This window comes from Anser brachyrhynchus (assembly GCF_964034855.1).
Source record: "Anser brachyrhynchus genome assembly, chromosome: 12".
NCBI classification, from domain to species: domain Eukaryota; kingdom Metazoa; phylum Chordata; class Aves; order Anseriformes; family Anatidae; genus Anser; species Anser brachyrhynchus.
Window position 1 is genome coordinate 5,232,093 of NC_137707.1, and position 24,388 is coordinate 5,256,480.

The window sequence follows — 24,388 nt, forward strand, 5'->3', positions numbered from 1 at the left end:
TTCCTCCTCCATTGATTTCCTTTGGGTTTTCCCCTTTGATTAAACTTCTGGCATGTAGGTACGTTTAATAATAAGACAGATAACTCAGGGGAGATATTTATAAAACCCGCTGCACTTTTTTTCATTCTTCAAAAGACCTTGAGAAAAAAAATCCTGAACTACGTTTTTCCTTTCTTTTAAAAATAGAAACAACAAAAAAATGATATGAAGCAGTTAACAAGTTTTCAAACCATCAATGTTTTATTTGGTTAGTTTATTAAACACCTTTAAGACAATTAATTTTGGTCTGTACCCTTCTATAAAATAATTCAAGTTCTGAACAAACCTCCAATACATAAAGCGAAGTTACTTTACCATACGCAAATTTCAGATCAAAATACAACACTCTGTTTTCTTACATTTATAAAACCCGGTCAAATACAAACAACATTAAAAAAGATAAAACACTTTCACTGATCCTTGGTACAATATTACAGCACAATTTGCACAGTGGCAACTAAGTCCCCAAAGCACAATTCAAATACTTTAAAAAGGGAACCTCCCTTTAGTCACCCAACGTTATACTGAACACATAAACAAAGCAAGTGCTACTTAATCCAGGAAAATTCTCACGTCCCTTTTTGTATCATGTGCGAGCCACAAAGCAATTCTGCAAGAAAGGTTACCGGTAAGGAACCCAACAGTTTCTCTGCTTTGCTGTTACAGTTTTACGTGCGACTACTCCATGAAAATAAATGGATGGAGGTGGACCAGACTCTGCACTGGGCAACTTATGGCAACTAAAGTAAACCAAGAAACAAGTATTTTTCTAATAACAGATCATAAAGCTCTTAAAAATAAAATCAATACCGAATTATCTGTGGGTACAGTTTGAGTAACTGCCTTTTTCTTCACTTTCAAGACATCTAACGTAGACAGAGTGTTTTCAATTGTTGAGAGTTTGTTCCATTGCAAAACCCAGTGTTTCAACAACAGGTCAAAGTGCCATTAAAATTGCACGTTTTTCTTCAGTTCTGAGGATACGGGTAGCGTGCAACGTTCATTTGTTACTAGGCCTAAAAGCTTGCACTTAACGCTAACCTATGAACGACGTGGGATTTCTTATCAAACTGAAACAACAGCAAAAAATAAATTGCATACATAAAAGGATAAAACTGAAGCACTGGTTGACAAACATTCCTTGGAAGTCTCTACTCAGCAAGCCTTACGATAACACCTTGAGAACAGAGAGTAAAATCAGAGCAATAATGGAAGGGTCTGACGTATCCAACTCGGGTTATACTTTGCATAGGCAGTCAAGGCAATTGCACAAACGCTGTAGTGCAACTCAGAGGGTAGTTTTGCCCACAGTTCTGTAAGCCCCTTCTTTGTCCCCCGCCCTCCCCCCGCCTTAAAACACTAATTTTACTTACAATTCAATAGAAAGCTCTATTAATTTAGTTTCAGTTAACGTGAAAATGTGTACACAATTAAACGGAAAGAACAGAATAATGGATCTAGCTTCTCTCTCCTCCCTCCCCCAAACTTGCAACATATCCAGTAGGATACCGTACACGTTCTGAAGTTTTTCCTATCCATTACCATATTATCCCAACAAATGAAGGAGAATTGCATACTGCATAAATAGCACATATTTAATAATGACTGTGTAAACAATATAGGATGGAAAAAAATGAAAAAAACTAGTGAGGTACAGCAAGAACTTTATTTGCTAACTTAGTCTTTTAAGTGCAATTGAAACACTGTGTACTGCCCTTCTCAAAAAAGTCTCTCCATAACTAAGCTACGCTACGAAGATTATTCCCTTAAAGCTACATACCCATGTTGTAACTCATCGTATTGACTTAATGCAAATATTTGTGGGGGAAAATTAATTTACAGGGTTAATTAAATCTTTGTAGTATTCAAAAGGAATGACAGGAAAGGGATCTGCCATGGAAAATGTGGTAATATATGTTTTAAAAATATTTCCAATAATTTAAACACAAAACAGTAAGTATATTTTGAAAAATGCATAGAAACCCTGTCAATATAAAAATCCCCACTAAAATTACACAACTAAGCAATTTTAATCTAAATATTTTATGTGCTTTTCCTATAAAGGCCACTTTGACATACAAATACAAAAAAATTTACATTTCTCCCCAAAATAAATAATTTGCTTCTCAATTAAAAATACTGAATATGGAAGCATAACAAACTTCTTGCAGGCCAACTGCTCATCTGCGTTGGCTACTTCTGAAGAAGAAAATCTCCAAATATTGTCAATTACCAAAAGAAATAAAAAAAAAAAAAACACCTTCAGACTTTGTTCTGCCTAATGCTATGAAAAGCCTGGCGTTAGGGATGGAGAAGTCTGAACCCCTTACACTGTATGTGCCAGGGAGGGGATAGACACAGACATCTGAAGAGAAATTTGCCATTTCTCTCCTGTGCATACACTGAAATCTTTTGAAATCAGGGAAATAAATAAAGGTTAACCTGAATTAAAAGAAAGACAAACTAGGACGTGGAGTTAGGAAGGAGAAGCAGTATGAGGTACACCGTGGGTTAATTACATGACAAATATAAGTAAACTACTCAGAAGAAGGCATTATAATGTGAGAAGACGTGATAAACGGGTAGAGAAGAGCAACTCACAGGACGTAGACCTGGGGGGAAAGAGTGTATTGATGTTAATGGTATCTAGTAGGGGCACGAAGAGGAACACAAGGAACAAACTTCACTGGAAAAATGACGCAACGGGAGAACAAAGAATCTTTAACAACTGTCCTGACCACATGGGCATTTATCCCTGAATTGCAATGGAAGCAGCAAAATCAAACACGTGTACACACGCACAAGCACTGGAAATGAAAACTTAGACTGGATTTGAGACATCACAGTTACGCATCGCTGTAAGCACCAGACCCACAACTGATCATGGGGACATAAGCAAGACCTAGACCTACCTGGAGGGGCACAGCCCGCCCCAAGTGCCTAAAGCACTCTAGAGCAAAGAGATGCAAACGCTGTGAAGTGGCCCCTGACTTACCCCAGTGGGTAAACGGCACTGGTGGATTTACAAGACAAGCTCCAACCAGCAACAACATGGCACTGACAGGAAGGATACACTTTGACACCACTTGGTTCAGACACAAAACACCTAACAATCTGGACAGAGGAGGCAGGGGAAGAAGGAGGAAAACCAGTGAACAAGAGCTAGATACAAGATTCCTGGGCAGCCATTTAGTACAAGTTCTCCTAACCTTGGACCAAGGACTGGATTAGGAAGGACACAAGAGCTGTGTATCTTCAGTAGCATAAGGAATCCAGCTCTGGAGCTCTATATTGCATAGTTTGATTGAAGACAGAGTGCTCGCATCTTATTTTTCACTCTTTAAGAAAAGACTTTACACAGTTAGGACAGAGCGTTCCAAGGCCTGGCCCTCAGTGAAAAAAAAAAGGCAAAAACTCCATTCCCACACAGAACAGAAAGACACACAGAAAACGTATGCATATACAAAGCCTGAAACAGTAAGCACATCTGTAATGCAGAAGTCGAAGCATGACAGCTGGATGATGGGAGTAAACCGAGCTGTCAAGCTGCATAGCAGTGATGGTAAACATGACCAGGTGAGTGTTTCTACCGTATCACACTGACGTATTTGTGTAGAAAAGGCGACAATATATTCTGACATTATCCTGACGATCACCAGTACCTTAGATTTGACAGAAGGCTGAACCTTCCTTCTTGAGAGCAGTAACAATATGCTCAGGAAAGGCATGACATCCCAACACCCTCCTACTGCTTGGCTCATGGAATACTGGTATCATGACTTTGTTAATCAAGGCAGCTGTTATTTTGTTTTCTTATGCTAAAATAGAAGATTATACTAAGTATGTTAGCCATCATTCACATACGGATTTTAATTCTTTAGTCCAACCCTGCAGGATTCATGGTACTCAATAAACAAGGTTTACAGAGAGAAACTCTGAAGGTAGAGCATCTAATTTGAATAAATTTTACTTAAATTTTGCCTTCAAAAGAAAAATCTCAAATTGTCAGGCTCCAACTTCAGATTACTAAACATTAAGTAAGCAAACTGGGAGGCAACTATACATTTGTTTACTACAGAAAAACAAAAAGGAGGGTGGAAAACCAGGCAGCCAGGAGCTCCCCAGGTCGTTAGGCCTACACTTGTTCCACCCTGCAGAAGTGGTTCCGGAGCCTCCAACACTTTCAGATTTAAGTACACTAGCCCAACGCATTGGATGTAAGTACAGTAAAACACCACATTGGGTCTCAGGTAACAGTCGGCCCACAAACATTATGGGCAGCAGGGACATCTCCTCATCCCTGCTGCTGGGGAGCAGCCGCAAGGCTCAGGCTGCGTGCAGGCCGCGTTCAGGCCTGGCGATGATGTTCCTCGTCAGCCTTTCCTAAATAAGGGGACTGGGGGTGTGTAGGCTCAGTAGGGCTCCCTGTGGTCTCTTGTTTTCTGGCTGTTTCCCTGTGGGCTGCAGGGAACGCAGCAGCTCCTCACGAAGGCTGCCGGCCCGTGGCTCCTGGACAAGGACAGCCTGGGCGAGCTGGGGTGGCCTGGAGCGCAGCGCCCGACATGAGGCTGTCTCTTGACTTTTCAGGAGTTAAAAGGCTTTTAGATTAACAACTGAGAAGCGTTACACCCACAGGACTGTGAAGCCTGTGAAAAGGCAAGGAACTTCACATCTGAAGACGGGCCAGGTTCACAGAGATCCCCCCCAATTCTTCCTGCTGCTTCTGACAGGGCAGACGCGCAATTTTCTGACCTCCACAGAACCAAAATCTTTCAGCAACGTGAAGGTATCAAATCACGAAGCTGAGCTGATGATAAGGATTAAACAAAAATACAGACACCACAACAAGGGCAACAACAAGGTTCCTACCCAGGACTAAAATGCGGCTCTTTCCTCCACGGCTCGCATCTACAAGAGCCTCCTCCTCAGACCGCCAGGCTGGGGCCACTCGATGGCTACCCCACGGCAGCATTCGGTGGCTCTTCTCCTACCTCCTGACCCTGGTTGAGCCCTCCTGAGTGACAAAGACCTCGCCAGCCATTTGCTTGCCACAAATGAGGGTTGAGCACATGAAATTTGAGGCAAAAATCCTAACTCAGGCCCGGCCCAACAACATCCAGATGCTCCAACAGCCGCGTAGGTCAGCATGTCCCAAACTGGGAACAACACAGCCAGGTCCTGGGATCTAGCCCAAGAAGATTAATATTTACTGAATAGCCACCATGATGCCAATAGAAGGCTCTGGAATTAGTAGCTAATTGGTACGGCCTGCAGGGACATGAATAGCTCCTTGTTTTATCCCTACTATTTGTGCGTGGCCAGTACAATATTTGCTACATTCAATTCAAAGTTAGTATGAGCTGCTACTTAAAATTTTAGAGGAAGGTTTCCCTGTGAAGCATTTCTTTTTTGTTGTTGTTGCCTTTACAAAGGCAGAAAAAAGGCAGCATTTTTCCCCATTACATTTTTTTATTATTATTATTATTAAGGCCATTAGGAAGCTGTCTACGAAAAGGGATTTTTTTTTGAAGGACTGAATACTCAAAACAAAAACCAGAACCACCACGAGCCGATTATCAGCTCACATTGATACTTTAAGAAGTCAAGCACAGTGTAAGGAATTCAAAAATATGTCAAAATAGCACCTTTAGAATCAGAAAAAAGCATTTTTAATTTTAATTCTTTAAACTGATCAAAAACCTGCATACTTGAAGGTCCTAATGAAAAGGACAAAAATACAATCTCAGGTGCAGAAAACGTGTGTTTATTTGGACACTTTTTCTCATTTATTTGGACAGTAAATAGGGAATTGCATGTAAGAAAGTCCAAATTTGACCTTACAGATAAATCAGTGAATCTCTCTAGTGAGAAAATGGATCAAGTTCACAGGCAAAACAGTGCGGAGTAGAAGCAGAGAAAAAAAACATCTGATCTGTCTTTAAAAAGTAGATCTCTACATTTTAGATTTTTTCCTATTTAAAAATCACCAGGACAGTCTTTCAATTGCTTGCTCATTTACAAGTATAACAGTTACTTTCAAGTAATATAATTTTTTATTTACTTTTACAGCAGCTGCAGGTCAACCTTGGTCTTTTTGTACAAAAACATGCATTTAAAATGAAATTAAAGTAAACTGTCCTTGGACAATGGCATCATTCTGCCCTGCTTCTTGTCTGGTTTTATTTTTTATTGAAGGACAAAATGTAATTTAAAAAAAAAAAATCTGACAAAGTGCAAAAAAAAGAAATGAGGTAGCTGGGAATAGGGGCTTCCCCCCATGGACCAAAAGGCAGACTTTGAGCCACAAATAACAACGTACACGGGAGCGTGCTACACGTGTTCTACGTAGAGGATTGTTTACAGCTGCTCAGGTGATCTTTAACCTGCAGACACTACGGTTTTACAAGCTTGATGAAAAGTCATTTCATCATCTATTAAGCACTCTCCCCACATACACTGAGTGGCGTTGAAGGATGCTAAGACGTACAAGAGGCCAGTGCACAGGAAGATCAAGTTCAAGTTTGCATGGACTTCCTCCAACCTACAGCAGCAAAAGCACTGGATTCAGAAGTAAATTTGGGGCAAGAGTGAAACCTAAGTCCTGCTGGTAAGAGCAAATGACAAAAAAAACTGAGGCCAGAAAGCAGTATTATGCAGCAAGGTATGCCCAGCATCTTTTAGTTCGACAGGGTTTTGGGTGGGCAAATTCTCAGCCTTGAGACCTTTCTGGTTCGAGCCTTCACCTGAAGATAGGCAACATCCCAGCCACGCTTCCACACCCCAAAGGCAGCAAGGGGCAGCAATTACACCAGCTCTGTGACAAAAACAGCCTCTTGCCCCATGGGATGCATACAGCAAGGCCATGCACAGTAAAAGGAGAATCTTGCCACTGTACAGATAATTTTCCTCCCCACTTACACTGTGATATTAAAGACACCTCCTAGAAGTCCACCAGAACACAGCTTGTTGTTTAAATAAGTTAAATTAAGGTACTGACATATTACCATGAATTACAAAATATAGTCTCAGACCCCTAAATACAAAAAGCAATTACAAGAAGTAAATCATTAGGTTTGGGAAGTTAGTAAGGACAAAAAAAAGAGCCTAAAATTGACTTAGCAGCTGTTTCCCCAAGTAAACAAAAGCTAGAACAGCCTCAGTCGCTGCAGGCAATCCAGAAGAGTCCTTTGGACTAGTTTAAGACCAGTTCTGAAAGATTTTGAGAAAGTATTTCTTAAGAGGCTGCCCCTTGGTTTCCTATCAGCACAAAACTTTAACAAGATCTTCAGCTGCTCTGTTCAACATGACCACCTTGCCAGATACCCCCAGTGTACTATTTCACTTATTCCAATAATTAAATACACTTTGCTTTTTCTGAAATAATGAAAAACATGACAAGGATGGTAATGCTTTCCTACTATCACCTGTAAATTCACAGAACAGATGCTGCCTAGCTGAAGCTTTAGCACGTGAGATCATTAAGTTGAGAAATTCAAGAACAGCCAGTGATGTCTTTTTAGCTAATTTCCTATCACATAAAGAAATTTATACTTTCCAAAATGGCTCTTGCTCTTTATCAAGCGCAGTATTGTTCCACGGTTGGTTTTTTCCTATTCTGAAATCCACGCAGGTGACAGCAGACTTTAGAAAGACAGAAATTATACTTGTAAAAGCAGCCCCCTGTACAACCTGCTTAAAGGATATCCTTCAGGCTCTGACTGGGTTTAAAAGTACAAATGACAGAAACTTGCCCTTGACAAAACCAGAGGATGTCTTCGCATTGACTGAAAAAGGAAGGAGGAAAGGCAAAGAAAAATCAAGGGCATAGGTGGTGATTCAGAAGCACCTAGCATTAAAAAATTACATGTTCAGGTTTTAATCAATAAAATAATAGATGTTACTTACAGTGGGGATGCTTCTTTCTATCCTATTATTGTAATCAAATCCATCAGCTTTTACAAGGGCTCAGTACTGTCTCATTTCATTATGAAAATTCAAGGGCATAGGTAGGCAATGGCATTGAGCATGTTCATTTACTGATGTGCTCTGGCAGGTGTGTATCGTTTACACAAAACCCTGCAGAAATACTGGGCGACAAGCTTTAACCTTTTACATTGAAAAGTTCCAGTCTTACAGCTCATTTTTCAAGACACTCAATAGATTATTTCAACTAACCTTCAAGTATTATTCCTAAACAAATCTGACTCTGTGTTATGATTATTTTTGTAACTCATAAGCAGCTATCCTGAACAAGCTATTTTAAAAAACATCTTTCCAGATTTTGTATTACCAACAAGCTTACAACATAATCACCTGTTGGTAGCAATTTCTAGTTTAATGTTCCTATTACCGTTAATACATTTTAGCAAGTGTTGATCTAATTAGGCACTTAGAATGGTTTTAATGTATTCTTTCAGATTACTTGTTAATCAAGAATTGAGACAACTGATTACCAGAGTACAGCAACGCTTAAGATTACCAAGAGTCACACAGGCCACAGCTGATCAAAGATATTACTTTAAAGCCTCATTGCAATCCTTCCTATGGTAATAAATTTCTTGGGAGGAAAAAAAAAAAGGGCAACAGAAAATGGCAAATGTCTAAAGGCTACAGTACTAGTGACCGCAATGCGGGCCTTAACTCATTCCTCAGCAGTAAGAGAAAATACTCCGAGTTAACACGGAATCAGTAGCCTCTACCTGAAAAAACGAGCATGTACATATTTAACACAGCACCTGAAAAAGTTGTTTAATTACTCCAAAGAGTTAGGAGCACACAACCCCCAAAACCTTGATGCTTACATTAGGGGCAGAAAGGATCCATACTCTACAGCAAATAAAACCTTGGGAAGTATCACTGAGTGGCACAAAAACATACCTTAATTAAAACCTTCAGATTTTAAATTGCCTGCGTCCCCATTTATATTCACATTTTCTGGGACACAACTTTCCTTCTGCAGATAAGATTAATTCAAACAAATCGTACTTTATCTAAATACGTATAATTTTATATATTAAAACCTATTGTCAGCTGCCATTCATTATATACTTGCATGGCACTAGTGCTCTAATAAAGAGCAGAGTGTCCATATGCATCACACGGAGTGATGGCACAAGGCAGCTGTGAAGAGTAACACAAATCTGCAGAACAGTATTACACAAAAATTAAAGATTTACAGTGTTTTAAGTAACATTCATTAAAAAAAAAAAAGAATCACTACTCTTTTTTTGAACACAGTGAATTTTAAGCATCTCTGTATTTTAACAGAAGAGTTGAATTATTGTTACATACAGAGGAAACCAAAAGTTTGGCACTTGGAACAACTTCTGTTTGTTATTGCATACTGCACTTTGCATGGCAAATGCACATTACCAAAAACCAAGCAGGCTGTACAGACACTGTATTTATCGAGCTGACCAGAGAAACTGCAGTCAAAGCAGGGAAAACATTCCCTAAACCCCCCAATTTTTACACTTTAGCATTTACCAAGTCATGCAGGCACAAGAAATACTGGAGGGAAAAAAAAAAAAAAAAAGAAATTAAGCTGCCTGATGCTTTCTGGAAGGAGAGTCGATAAAAAACAAAGCCAGGCACTTTGGTAGCTTTAATGAAAACACGTATTTTTCAAACATATTTTGAGCAAGAATTCTGAATCAGAAGGCAGACTGCGACTTGCAAGTCTTGTGCTGTCAAAATCAAAAGGGCTGCGACCTGCCCACAGTTATTAGTGAGCTGGCTTGTAAAATTGCCTTTCTTTTCAGATTCACTACTGTCCTTTTGTTTAATTACGTATTAATTTGGGTTCAATTCACAGATGAGGTACCTCAAAGCTACCGAAAATCAAGTGACCAGGAACAGCTGAGTCGATACAGCATTTTCAAAAATCTAAAACTCTAGGAATAGCTGACAAACTACTTAAAGACAGACAGACCGACCTTGCTGTAGTACAACAGAAGACTCTTCAGGACATCCCTTCCTCAGGTTAGAAAGGGAAGGAGAATTTGGAATCCAGTGCTGACTATTTAGGATCACGAGTGGCTCGACAGAGGCCAGGTGATGAAGACAAAGCACGCCTGTCGCATGCCTCCCTCACCTCTGCAGGGCTCGTAGGCTGAAGCCTCGTGTTTATAGTGTTCTCTCTTTTTTCCACTTGGGCAGTCCAACCGTTGTGCTTTACCCTTAGGTCAGCAGTTCTAGAGCCCTTCCAAAACCAATCTGTCATACGTGGAGAAAAGGAGGAAAAAAACTTCTAGGGGGAAATTGTGGTGGGAGCTGGAGTGATGGGAAGAAAAACCACTGCTATTCCCATCTTCTACAACCTCCACCCCCATAATTGGGGATTTTCTGATTACAAGTCCGTGTGTTTGTCCAATTCTGCAGCAGGGGAGAGGAAAGGACACAGAGCCAGGACCAAGCCACTCACACCTGCACCGTGACCCAGTCCTTGTCTGGGCCCTCCTCCAGACGTGGCAACCTGAAAGCAGCACCCCAAGGACACAGCCCTGCTGCGAGGTGTGCTGGGCACCATGTCAGTGGCACCCTTCTGCCTTACTGACATTGGCCTCGAGAAACTGGGAAAAAGGGTGCCTACAAACCTGATCCCCAGAAACCAGCCAGCAGCACAGGCTGCTGGTTAAGAAAAACATTCAAGAAGTAATCTGTGAAGGAACTGGCTGGATTTAAGAGTGCTGATTCGCGAGCTGGAAGGAATTAAGTTGGAGCGGCTAGCAAGGCTACCATGCCAAGCAAGGGCTACTCAACCAAGTTTCTAAACTGCCAAAACATCCGAAAACCCCTGGATTGCAAACTGAGAAAGTTCAGGAGTCACTTCACGCATGGATCAGCCATCACACGTGGGGTACGCAGCTGCCAGGAAAGCAGGGATAGCTGGGCAGCAGTGTCAAACCCAGTCCAACACCCTGCACGCTTGGGAGGCTGGTCAACTCCCGCTGCTCGGCACCTCTGGAATCAAATCCTCTAGGAAAGCAAACCACCTTCCACCTCGCACCGAGACCAGCTACCCACCTCAGCCACCACCACCTGTGCAACAGAGCTCTCCTGGGGAAAAGGAGAGCCTGAGCTTTGAAGCCCAGCTCCAAACCAGGCAGGGATCTCACATCCCAGGAGAGGCATTCATCACCGAGCTCGCAGATCAGAGCTGGACAGACCCTGAAAGCCGAAGGGGTCTTGCCAAAGGGGCGGCTTCCCCTTGCTGCCCTACTGCTTCACCCCACCCTCCTCCGCGCCAAGCCCCGTGCGCCCACCAGCTCTCAGCTCACCAATGCAATGCAGATCTTGTTCACCCTGCTTGAAGCAAAGCCAAGGAAGCCAGACTGGAGATCAGAGGAGTGCCCAAATCTTTGACTTGTACCTGCACACGAAGCTCAAGGTGACAGCATCTCTAGAGGCTTGGTCCCTGACCTCCAACCTCGGAGAAAGCAATGTGCTAAGAAATTAAGTTTGTAACTGTTTCAGGTGAGGAGACTTGAGCTTCTTGGTCAAATCTAGCTGAGTAACGGAGTGCATTTGTAACACATTCTGGTTACCAGCAGAATTGCTTGCTTTATTTACACTTAAGAAAAAAAAAAGGAAAGAATACCTACTGTAATCCTACTGTAAGTGTAAACATTTTGTTCATAACTTTGACTGCAAAACACTGCTAATGTATATATGATTTGGATTTATTATGTGCATTTATTACTTAGGTTTTCTGGACACTAAATGCCCACATGTGTACTAGGGAGCTAGGGACTCAAGAGATAGCAGCCTGCACTAGTCTAAATAACATTTTTGAGAGTTTTCTAAGCCACTTAGAAAAAGTGAGTTCAAAAGTGAAACAGATGCTTAGAAACATTCAATCTCATCACTTTTGGATATAGGATCTCGGCACTTTGTCTAAGGAAAAAGTAACGTAAAATTTTTTGAAAGGGAAGTTTTACAGATAAGCTAACAGCACTTGATTTATTTCACAAGACAGCTGACGATGGAAATAGTGGTTCACATTTCTGTAGTAAAGCATTTATATAAATTTAAAATCTAAAGACATATATATATACACACACCAAGTTTACTGCAATGCATAAATATATAAACGTTTTAATACGCCAACTAATATAGGTCAGAAAATTGATGTATGTAATTCAAGTTTTGCAGCACTTCAGCATTGTAAAAAATAAAAAAAAATAAATAATTGTCAAGGGATTGACTGCTGCCCTCTCTTGTTGATTTATTTTCACCCCTTCTCTCAGAATTGGAGTAATTCCAGCTACACATCAGCACTGTGGAAGGACTGAGCAGGAGTAAGTTTCAGAATGTCTCTTCGAGGAACATTTAGTTAAATATAACTATTGTACTAGTCTGGGGTTGTTCTTCAGCAGACCTAAGATGGTTCAATACAAATGACACAGGTTTACACTAACACAACTGAGGGCAGAGATTGGCTTGTCTGAGGTCCACAAAATTGCAGAGCGGAAAGTATTTTACGTAGTTATAATACTGGTTATACAAAAACTCTTTTTCTGAAGGGCAGGAAGCCTCATTTCTATTTCCACCTCTCTCGCTTTATTCCTTTTAAATAAATATAGATTACATCCCACCCATCACAAACAACAGTGACTTTAAAAAGTGAGGTAAAGTGTTCTACCAGCCGATTTTTACTACGAACAAAAGTCAGTTAAATATCACTACCGATGTGAACAAGACTTACTAAGAAGTAAAATGCAAGATACCAAGTTCTTCACTATAACCACACCATAAAACCCAGCTTTCAAAGTCAAACAGCAGGAAACGAGACTCTGTACCCTAGCATGGAAATTATTAGTAAACCAACTTTTGATCCCAATTCAAAATAGCTGTACTGATTTTCCTTAACTGATAGTCAAAAAAAAAATCCTCTTTTCTGTGAAACAAATATATCCTTGTCACATTTTACCTTTGTTCCAACAGAGATAAAATGCATCTTTCTATAATCCTCAATCTTAAAAAACATTCTCCTAGTTTTCATGTGATCTGAAGTAAAAAGGAACATAACCTATTTTCTTTAATTTCTCAAGTTTTGTTGTCTTTTACCGAGAGCAGCAATTGTCATGAACCGTTCCAAACGCCACTTCCCTTTACTTCAAGAAAACAGCCTCTAAAATCCATGCAGGAACACATGCCGCCCATCTGTACACCAGTTCACCAGGCTATTCAAATGACAGCGTAGAAAAAACAGTTCACTTCTCTGTAGTATACTGTATCCGTTTTAGATTAGTCCATTTTAAATATATTAAAAATATTTTAGGAATGAAAACATTGCAAATGAATGAAAAACGTATGTACACACCTCCACCATTTTTAGGCACAGACCTTAACTTTTGAGGAAGGACTAGAAGTAAAAGGTGCAACAACCAACGTCTCCGGCGGCGTTACAGTCAAACAACAGTCTTTGCAGTATACCAGGGAGGTTGGTTTTCATATAGCTTCTGCGTATTATAGCTATCCAGTCCGAGATAGCACATTTATTCTTATCAGTTCCCCTCAGGGGAAACGCACCTTAGATCTTTTTTGCTTTTCAATAACCTTTGCCAAAGGAATACCAATTCCCACCAGTTCCAGACACAGCAAACCTCCTTCAATAACACGCTTTAAAGTCCAAACGGTTACGACTGAAGGTGTTTCCTTGATTCCCGTTTTTTCCCCCCTCTTCTTTTTAATGTATACGTAAGTTATTTGTCCCCGAAACAAGAACTGAGACTCAAGCTTTTTAAGCATTTAAAACAAAAACAGTTACCATACCAAAGCACAGCATACAGTGTAAGTTTCAGTTGTAATTTCTCAGCTTTTCCTTTATATAGAGCTATATTATGGTGGACTGCGCAGAATTCTTCCAGTCTCCTCCACTGCCAGCATACAGATCACGGAGAAGGTACACGAATGCGGAATAATCCCTGCTGAAGCTGCAGTCGGAAGAGCTTGCAGTTTGCGATCCGCAAAGCTGCACAGCCAGTACGGCGAAGGTCCGATGGAAATAGTGGCTTAGTGCGCTGCCAGGTTCCCGTGCTTCTCTTAAATTCTCTAACATAGTCATAATTTGTACCTAGACCCACACACACAAAAATAAAATGCTTAAAACATACAGTACCCACCAGCACACTTCACCTCTAAGGCAAACACACGAACAAGAGCATGCACAGGACTGCAAATCAGGTTCTGGATCCACGATTCAAATTGTTCTCGAAAGGAAAGGGTGACATTTCTTATCTAATTAAACCCACCACACCAGGAATTTTGCTGTTTCATGTTTCTGTAGAAAGCCCTGTTTTACACACAGGCATGAAAACATGTAGTCTTCCAAATGTCTTTCACAGTACGTGGCCAGATACTGAAAGCTGTGAGGAGTACCGAATATGCTCATTAGCACACCCGTATATCTATCACCTCGTGTAGCCACTATCCCATGCAGACGAACCACAGGATGAGGTCCCAAAACACAAAACCACCTGCCTACCACCGCAAAGATAGGATAAACAGCCCCAGGCACTAACATTTTTGCTTCTAGTTAGATGAATGAAGTAACATACTCTTGGTCTTGGTCTCTTCTGATCTTCAGAGAGATAATCAACCAAATTATAATGCCTATTTGTTTTTGAGGAGGTCCAATGTACAAAACAAACCTGTACAATTCTGTACAACTAGCAGAACTCCCCTGAAGACAACGATAACTTAACAGGATGTAATCTAAAATTACAGAGGTGAACTCCTAGGTTTTCATTCTAAAAAAATTCAGTCTCATTAGTGCCAAGTATTTAAAAGACTGGAAGAAGACAAGCAACAGAAGTTATTAGTTCTAGTTCTGACCTGTATCAAGATCTCCAATCACGTAAATGCTGGCTCCAATGGGCACAGCTCCATACACGAAAGAAGAACTAGTTGGGATACATAGGTTCTGGTCATTTAGATAAATCCACCTGTAAGAAAACAAAAATAAAAAACCGGTATGTGATTTTTATCCAGCACAAAAAAATCCAGGTTCATTTTCCAACCGCCATCTTTGAATCAAAAGCAGAGTGTATAAGTTAATTATTTTTATGTAAAAATTTATGGATAATTGTCTAGTTCAAGACAGTCCTGGTTCTTCCTAGCTAGGAAAACCAATTGGTACTACTATTTAGGAAATTTTGGATACTTTATCTTGAATTTACTTTATTTCAGAATTGCTTCACTCATCTGTGTAATCTAATCCGAAATAAATTCTTCTTGCAGACGCCCAGCGTGAAAGAAAAGCAGGTATGTAAGCCTTTTTTTCCCCCCACCAACAGCTACAACAGTCAATTTTCCCTACAAAGAAAATTCTAGCCAATTTTGTCTTCAAATCAGAAAAGTCATAAAAATGTGTAAATCTTTACAGTCCATAGCAGGGGAAATACCATGTTGCTACAGCTAGTCCTCGTTATGAAGCAATGCCTTCCCCCATACAATTCCCTAACTTCTTTAATTGCACTTTACCAGAGACACGAAATTCCCTGCCCAGGAGGAAGAACGCGGCACTTGGCTCAATGCTTAATTTTAAACAAGGCATAAGAGATTGGAACTCAAAATGGTAAGGGATTTGGGGAAAGAAACGCCCATTCCTTGGAAGTGAAAGAGAACTTCCCAATCATGTATCAGGCGCTTTTCAGGCACTTCCCAGCTCGTTCTGCAATCCTACAGCTCCCCTGCGTTCACATTAAGAACATCCCATTTCAACACCACATCAGCCTGATCTTCCTGCCACGTGAAAAGCAGGTTTCCATGTCGAAGCCTTTGGAAGCCAAGTAAGTACATACCCCGTCACCCCTGAGAGACGCTGGTTTATAAAGGTGTCCCGTTTATCTGGAGTTGTCAGCACCCTCTCCATGGTTTTGAAATCAGTTTCTACAAATGCTGCTGCACTTTTGCAGACGCTGTCATAGTTACAATTGATAGATCCTGAAGACATACTAATCAATGTTATTTTAGGTGACTGCTCCCGGATCTTTTATTAAGTAATTTACAGAAAACAGGAAAGTTTAAAAAGCCTTTGACAACAGCACCATCCATTTGCAATGCCACACCTGGTTAATTTGAAGGAAAAGTCAGGAAATACTCTCACGGATATTGCTGGCCTTGGAAAATTCTGTCTCATCCTAACTCATGATTCAGAAGCAAGCCTCTTTCCTGGCACTGAAAGAGAAGCTGCTACACATTAATTGTCTTGGAGAGATCAATTTTTAAAGGCCAAATTAAAGGATTAACTGCCCATTATTATTATTTTTTTTTTGTCTATGCTATACACTGAACACTACAATGCTGCAGAAAGCAATGGAAAGGTTTGTAGCTGTCACAGAGGAAAACAAATGAACAATGAAGAGAGGAAATCTTTTGCAGTGATTCAAGAACTCTGTTACACAGCAAAACACTTTTTAGCATATTTCATTAGCTTTCTTTCCTTACTATGGGAAGAGGACACGTTCAATATTTTTATTTTTAGTAGCAAGGTACCTAGAATTAAGAAAACTGAATTAAGTGGTAGAGAAATGGAAGAGGAAGATTATTTTTTTTAGTGGCAAATAGAATACTACGTCAAGGAAGGAAAAGTACAACACTAGATGGGTTAGGCTAGCTACTGATCAAGTTCGGAAATCACGTGAACATCGGGGATTTGGCTGCACTAGATAATCAAAGCTTTGGAGTTTAAGTGAAAAAAAGTGAGGGACCCAATCGTTTTACTACTGCACATCAAGGGAAGAAAATATTAAAGTATGTGCAGTTGCTTGTGAAAATTCCTTCTCAACCTTTCTCAACGCACTTTAAAAACAGCCCCAACTTTTCAGGAACGCTTACAGCAGTTTTAGCAGTCAAAACTAGGAAGGAACAAAGACAGGAAGGGCAAGGGGTCACGTTTCATCAGAACTTGACTAAGCTCCAGCTCCATGTGGGCTGTGCCTACTGTTGGAACAGTATGGAAAAAACACCATACAAGAAATTCACAGTCTTCAGGAATTTGAAAACACTCCTCGGAACACAGCTCTTACGTACTTCTCCAGGACGGCGCTGCTCAAACGGAATCCGAGAGCGGCAGAGGCGCGTAACCACGAGCAAAAACAATTACTGTGAAACTGAAATATGCTTCCACAGAAATTAAAAAAAAAGGGGGGGTGAGGGGGAAGGAATCCTGATTTCTTTCAGTCTTAAAGCGATACAAACAAAAAAAATTAATTTAACTGCTGTATGTACTAAGCGGGATGGTAACTTTTATTTCCAAATGAGAAGTAAATAGAGGCACAATACAGACCCAGTGTATTCGCACACGTCACCTTAAGCTCGTAGCAGCTGTGAAAGGAAGCCTACAAATGAATGAAAACCTCTTCTGTGCTCTGCTTATCTGACAGCACTATCGGTCAGACAGTTTTCTCATTACATTTGCATAAGCATTTCCTTCTAATGAGATTCCTGCATACCATATGGACGAACCTCCCTAATAGTACAAGTTTGTTTGGTTTACTATTTACATACCACTGAAAGCATTTTCTTATTTCTATGATGTTCCAGAAGCAAAAGGAATGTGGTTTTTTAACCAACTACTGCTACAGAACAAGCATCTCACTTTTATTCCCCCAGATATCTGCAAATTTTGATCATTCTTTTGAACTAGGAGCTAGTAAGAATTAAAAATAATAACAACTTAAAAACAAAACAAAAACAAAGAACGCTAAACAATCCCACTGACAGAGAACCAGTGGCTATACTCAAGGACAGGGCTCTACCAGCACCTCTGACATACATGGTGCACATCTCTCACATTTTTTAAAATCAATTCTTATCCTGAGCAGTACTTTTAAAACAAGGATGCAATGTACACAGAGCTCAGTCCATAGCCCTTAAAAAAAAAAAAGTCTACATCCTCAAAAAACCCTGCAGCCCAATTGTATATATTTCCCATCCACAGTTTACTTAAATTCACTCATGGACGTCTTAAGAACAGGCTGACAAAACATTTATTAACTGAAAATCTTCAATTACAGAAGTACTTCAAATATAATAAGAATTACTTACTACATTACCCAGTCCTCATTTCATGTGTATGCTAGTATTCCATCTCACTTCATTTATTTTATTACTTGTTTATGCAGTATAGTTTAACAGGATTCTTAATGTTGGTGGGTTTTTTTTGGTTTTGGCTCATGTGAAGATCTCAGCATATTTCAGTCTTTAGAGAAGTATGTGTCACGGGGAAGAATAACAATTCTGAAAGACTGCGCACGATGAATTATTTTGGACTAAGTTACTGTCCAAGTAAGCAATATCAAACAAGTTAAGCTTCAGTCCTTTAAACCGATTCAAAACAGATTTATTCCAGTTTATATACTGATATAAGTGCAAATGCTTACCTAAAACCCGTAACTCAGTTCCTCATGGACTCAGGATGCCTAAGATAACGCTATATCCTTTCCTCTCAGGTAATGAGGGCTGTGTCACACATATGAAAAACTGATGCAAATCACGCACGTGTGCACTGCTGCGCATAACCGAACCAGCAATATCTGATGGCTGAACGCAGTACAAAAAGCTCTTTCCAGTCAAAAAGAAAGCAAACATGACAGAGTTCTGAAGTTACTTAAACACAGCTGGAAAAGCCTGTAGTTCGTTAGGAAGTATGCAACACCAATATGCAGCCATTCAAAAAGCCGCCATGAATTTTGTTTTGAGAGCTTGCTGGATATACACTGTTAGAATTCATACGCTGTGCTTTTGGCCCACTGTTACTAAATAAGCTTCCAAACACAATCCTCCTTTCCACAGGTATTCTCTTTTACCTCAGCTCTTTCAGACTTGTGTCAATCGTATATGCACACAGTCTGTGGTGGTATTTCAGGTTTAAATCAGACAGCTCCAGTATTATTTTTTCTTTGTAACTAGAAAAGGGACACACTATTTGGAGTTTCAATGTGCTTACTTCCTTCATCCTGACTTCTTGAAGCTGCTGATTTGAAGGAGCCTAATTACTATTATTTGTTTCAGAAACTATCACGGAAGAAATAAACGCACTTTTCAATAATAAATTAACCATCTTCTAAGAACTACATAACATTAAGATGAAGAATCAGTCTTCGCATGCATCACATTAACTATGCACTACGGAACTGGGACGCAGACATTGTCCACCTTTGGTAAAATTTATAGCATCACTTATGCTTTATTCGGAGTAAGGATGCACAGCAGAGCACATGATAACCAGTGCAAGTGGAGCTGCTTAACTGATCAAACACACATGCCAGTATTTAGCATATGGTTTTCACAGATTTAAGAGAAGCACATAATTTAAGCTTTCATGCTTCACTCCAAATAAAGTGATTTAAATTTGTTTTCTGCTCTTACTGAATCAGCTGAGGAAACACCCTCATGTTTTCCAGAGAGTCAACTTGCCTTCATTTGGTATTCATTTCATATTTGCAAAACACTATTATAATGAAATTATTATAATATTCCAGATTCAATCTTACTTCAAAGGGCAGTGCCAGACAATGGTGTATTTTGTCTTGGTATTTGGCAGGCAGAACAATTTGCTAACTTCACTTTGAAGCACAGTCCCTTTACGACTATTTTCTCTCTTCCCCAGGCAAGCAGAGCTCAGGCTTCTCAGGCGCTGCCATGGCTTCGACGAGTGGCACTCATCCTGCACAGCACTCCAACAGTGTCTGAAACGGGTAAGCGCTAGTCCCCCGCTAGCTAATGCTATAAAACAGCGTGGTAACACAGCACCCTCTCCTGGTTAAGCACCATCACTTCTCACTCCGGGGGATGAAAACAGGGGCTCTTCCAAAACCAGAGGGCAGAGGCAGAGAGCTGTGGAGCAGCACAGGGTGCTGGCACCCAGCTGGTAACCAGTCTGGTCTCCCAGGCAGTGCCTGGAGCCCATGAGCAAATTTACACCAGGTTGAACTTTTAAGATCGAATTGTGTGTGCTGGCAAGGCAGAAGGACGAAGCAAAGCAGCCCTCAACACGTGCCTGTGTGAGCAGCTCAGCAGTCACGTTACCTGCTGCTACCTCACCTCCCTCTGTGCCAGCACAGCCCTCGCGGCACTCACACAACAGATGAGGTCCTAGATCAAGAGCTGAAGTGACTGGATTTGTATTATAGCGCTACATGAATCCTGTAACACCTCTGGGATGCCACACCAAGCAAACCCAGAGAAACGCACGCATTAGAAATGCTGCCTTGCAGACACCTGCACTGCAGACAGCAGGTGGCACCACCAACTCACCTGCACTGGGCCAGAAACCGCAAACTTTGTTTCAGACTACACATTATGTGAGCTTAGACTGCACCAACCAGCACTGGTAAGAAATTATGAACTATATATCACCTTCTGAACTATATACCACCTCTTGCCCACCTCTTATTAGCTTTTAGCATTTCCCCACACCCCCAAGGGAACAGAAAACACTAGGGAGCATCAGCAGCATTAACTTCTCTTGTCTGTCTGCTTCCTATAACCACCCTGAACAGCATTTCTTCTCCAGCTTCTTTTGGTTATAGCTAGTTTGTACATCACTTAAAATAACACAGAAGACCCTTTCAAACAAAAATTGAAGCCTCTTTACATCCACACCCTAGAATAAAATTATATAATAAACTTCCAACTACCGTTTCATTTTTGTGTGCTTTTATACAGGTGACAGTCATAAAAAAAAAGTCTTTATCTTGTAATACAGACTTGGTAACCTCCATAGTCAACATCTTTGAGATATCTGACAGTAAAATCTTGCTGCAATTAAGCGGACTAAAAAAGCAGAAGTTGTCCAATTTACTGTTACGTGCAAGAAGAAAACACCGCAAGTACCAAAGCTTGTCAATTATGACTGGAACAAATGCATACAGCTGTAATTAGTTACCTTTTAAACTCGTCATGATAAAATTCAGATTTGCATGTCACCATCTCGCTGGCTTGACTGTCATCACGACTCCTGACCCCGCCAAATACATAAAGCTCGGAGGCAACTCCGCAGGCCACTGCCCCAAATCTGAAAATCCAAATAAGAGAGAGGAGAAAAAAAAAACATAACCAAAAGATATATCAAAACCACTTAAGCGATCTGAATTTTCTCATGTTTTACATATATTTTTTAGCTGTATACATATATTTTTTTCAAAATATTATATATTCGACAAAGTTAGATGAGTCATGAATATGTAAAATTATAAGCACCTACTTCAGACCATGTAAAGGAACAAAACAGCAAGTACAATTCTGAAGCTCCAACTGAACTACAATTTCTACTTTTTGTTTTGCATCAGGATAGTGTTGCTTGTAACATGAGAAGCATGTTCCTACAGAATCCATATTTATTGCTTGGATACTTATCTTTACTCAGCCACATCTTGGCATTACAATTACAGGCCACCATGATCAGAAAGACATAGTGAAATTCACAGGGCTTTCTAACAGCAATATTTAGGGATTTGTCAGAGGAGAAAAGGCAGCTACTTTCTAATCAGAGCATCAGCACTTCAGTGTTAAAAAGGCTGTACATGATATCAAGCATGAACTGATACAACAGATATCAAGCATGAACTGATACAACACTGATGACATGAACTGTCAACTCTTCCTTTATTTAAGTGAATAACCAAATGCTTTTGTAACTGTTTTAGAGGTTTCTGACTGAATATACTCTTGCAATCTAGTTCTCCCTCTCCTCCTGCCCTCCGTTTTCACCCACCTTCTCTCTTTCAGAGGACAGATTGCTGTCCACTGCTGAGTCCTAGGGTCATAACACTCAACAGATTCAAAGAGCTTTCCATAGGAGCCTCCACCCATTGCATAGATTTTCTTCTTCATAGCTGCATAGCAGCCAATCTTGAAGATAAAAAAGAAAAAAGTACACCTAAGATTACATGCAAACACAACATCAAGCAGTCAAAGCTACCTGTATACACATGCACACACATATATATTTGGGTTACCTGTACTGCGTGTCAAACACTGCTGTACATTAAAGTTTTCAGCCACAAATTTTATATATAAAGAAGGTGTTTGTTTCATTTTGAGAATTATTTGTTATATTTTCTACTTGAAACAAAGGGTTAAAATACATAGGTTGGTTTTAACTGTTTAACAGCAAGTAATGTGACAGTGTACAATGTAGTTCTTACCTTTCTAACCATAGTCAAGTCTGGCTGCTTGGTCCAGGTACGGCTATAAATATCGTAGCTCTCCATAGAGATTAGCTCCCTTTCACCATCCTCACCTCCCAGGATATACAGAATTCCATCAATCTCTACCACACCAAAATTATGTCGTGCCTAAGGAATATCAATAAAGTCAACATGGGGTTTTTCATTTATTTATTAAAAAGGTAAGGCTCAGTCTCACAACGAACATTATTAAACTCTCCAATTAAACAACACAAAGGGTATTCAAACAGCAGCAAAAGCAGAAGGGACCCTGCAGAAATCTAACAACAGAGCTTGGCCATGTTTCAGTTTGCATAGCAGTGGCCTCCAAGATGAAGCTGCTGCTTTCAAGTCTCTACAGTAGCAAAATCTGGACCCATAATCTGTGAAAAGGCAGCCCTTCTGTTTTGTAAACAGCACAGCTGCCTTCGCAGTCTTACTCACAGTAAACAAGAAACATAATGCATCACAATTACAAATGTGGATTTCCTTTGAGCACAACTACGGCCCTTGCCAGTAAGAGACTTTAATAAGGAAAATCCTGTGGCAAACAACAATTTCTTAATAAACAACCTATGCTGATTCAAGAAGAAAATACACAGGCACATTAAGAATAACACATACAAATAATAAACTGTTCCTTTTTGATGGGATGCAAACGTGAAGAAGGAAATATTAACTCAAAACTTAAATATGACTGTGCAAGCCAACTTCTGTATGTTGGCCCGTCTCCTGTCTCTTCTGCACAGTCCAATCCCTTTATCCATGTAAGAGTTCTCTTGCATACAAGTAAGGGAAACTTATGCATATTTTTAGAAGGTCAGTCTACACAGAGCATTAAGCATACTGCTTCAGTGTGGAATTCCTGAGGTTCAGCTTTACACCTAGCTCTTCACCAGGTTTTCCAGACCCTGCAGTCATTATTGAACCAGAAGAAACCACAAGATATAAGTGGAAAGCAATCTTTAGCATGGTTTTGTATGCATAAAATGCAAACGACAGGAGACTCAGAATAAAATTTTGCAAAGCAACAGAACATTTTGCCAAAGTAAAAATAAAATAAAATAAATTCCAACAGTTAAGTAAGGAGCTTGCCTCATTCATCGGTGGCAAGGAACTCCATGAATTGGTATCTGGATCGTATTTCTCTCCAGAGCTTAGCGTTCCTTTGTTTTCATCTTGACCACCAAGCACAAATAAAAATCCTTCTGTAAAACAAAATACAATGTGATCTTAAAACAGGATTCACACCTGTACACTGAGCAAGACAACATGACTGGTGAGCTGTCTCCTAGACTTTGCTAAGAGGTTCAGACCAGTCACAAGTCAAACTCTGGGCCGGAGAAAGTAAAAACACATATTTATACCTGTACTTAAGTCTACTGCTGCAGCTACTCTTCAAAATATTCAGTGATGCAACAACTAGAATTTACTTAAAACTTGAAATACTCCTGGAGAGACAGATGAGTAGGTTCCCACAAAATAGTGTGGGAATGGTCATTTTAAGACACTCAGACAACAGGAAGTTTCACAGAATAAAGTGATGTTTTGGCCAGACAAAGGGGAAGCATGAAATAAACCCAGTGCAACCAATCTTAAAAGAAAAAAAAATATTATGAACTGTATCTCATATTCTGAGGCACTAGTAAGTTTTCATAATATTGGCTTTACAAACACAAAGTTCCTCTTTACCTGCTGACAATACTCCATGATTGATCCTTGGAATACTCATAGGAGCAAGTTCAATCCAGAGCTGCCTATTGGGGTCATAAAGAGGACACATGCACCGCATCACTGAGGTTGGTTTCCGTGACCTGAACACAAGGTGAGGAACAAAAACAAAACCGAGACATAGTTTTACAGGTACACTGTTAACCACTTATGTCTGAAGCTTTTCTGTTCACAGCAATGTACATTCATAAACCGTGGCATTTACCTGATAAGGAGAAAATTCCCAAACCAAATGCAAGTTTAGTTTTGTACAAACTGATGACATAAAAAGCAGGGGCACCTCATTCATGTTGTATCTGCCCATATTATTTTTATGAGGAACTTCAAACAAACTGAGAAGAACCGATGGAGATTTTCAGTAATGTCTCAGAAAAGTGAGAGTGCAACTTGATATGCAAAATGTTAAATATCTGAGTATTTTATTTCACTTCTATAAAGAG

The 24,388-nt window shown here is 40.1% G+C and overlaps 1 protein-coding gene across 1 annotated transcript in view; it reads right to left on the reverse strand.

Annotated features, from left to right (window-relative positions):
• Positions 1-218: 218 nt before the first annotated feature.
• Positions 219-24,388, reverse strand: part of GAN (gigaxonin) — a 39,920-nt gene continuing 15,750 nt past the window's right edge. The window contains exons 5-11 of the mRNA XM_080552471.1: positions 23,910-24,031; positions 23,313-23,425; positions 22,197-22,346; positions 21,764-21,900; positions 20,936-21,064; positions 14,878-14,987; positions 219-14,116 (exon numbers count right to left, since the gene is read on the reverse strand). Coding sequence (XP_080408597.1) covers positions 13,935-14,116; positions 14,878-14,987; positions 20,936-21,064; positions 21,764-21,900; positions 22,197-22,346; positions 23,313-23,425; positions 23,910-24,031 — 943 coding nt within the window. The 3' untranslated portion in view covers positions 219-13,934. The remainder of the gene's footprint in view (positions 14,117-14,877; positions 14,988-20,935; positions 21,065-21,763; positions 21,901-22,196; positions 22,347-23,312; positions 23,426-23,909; positions 24,032-24,388) is intronic.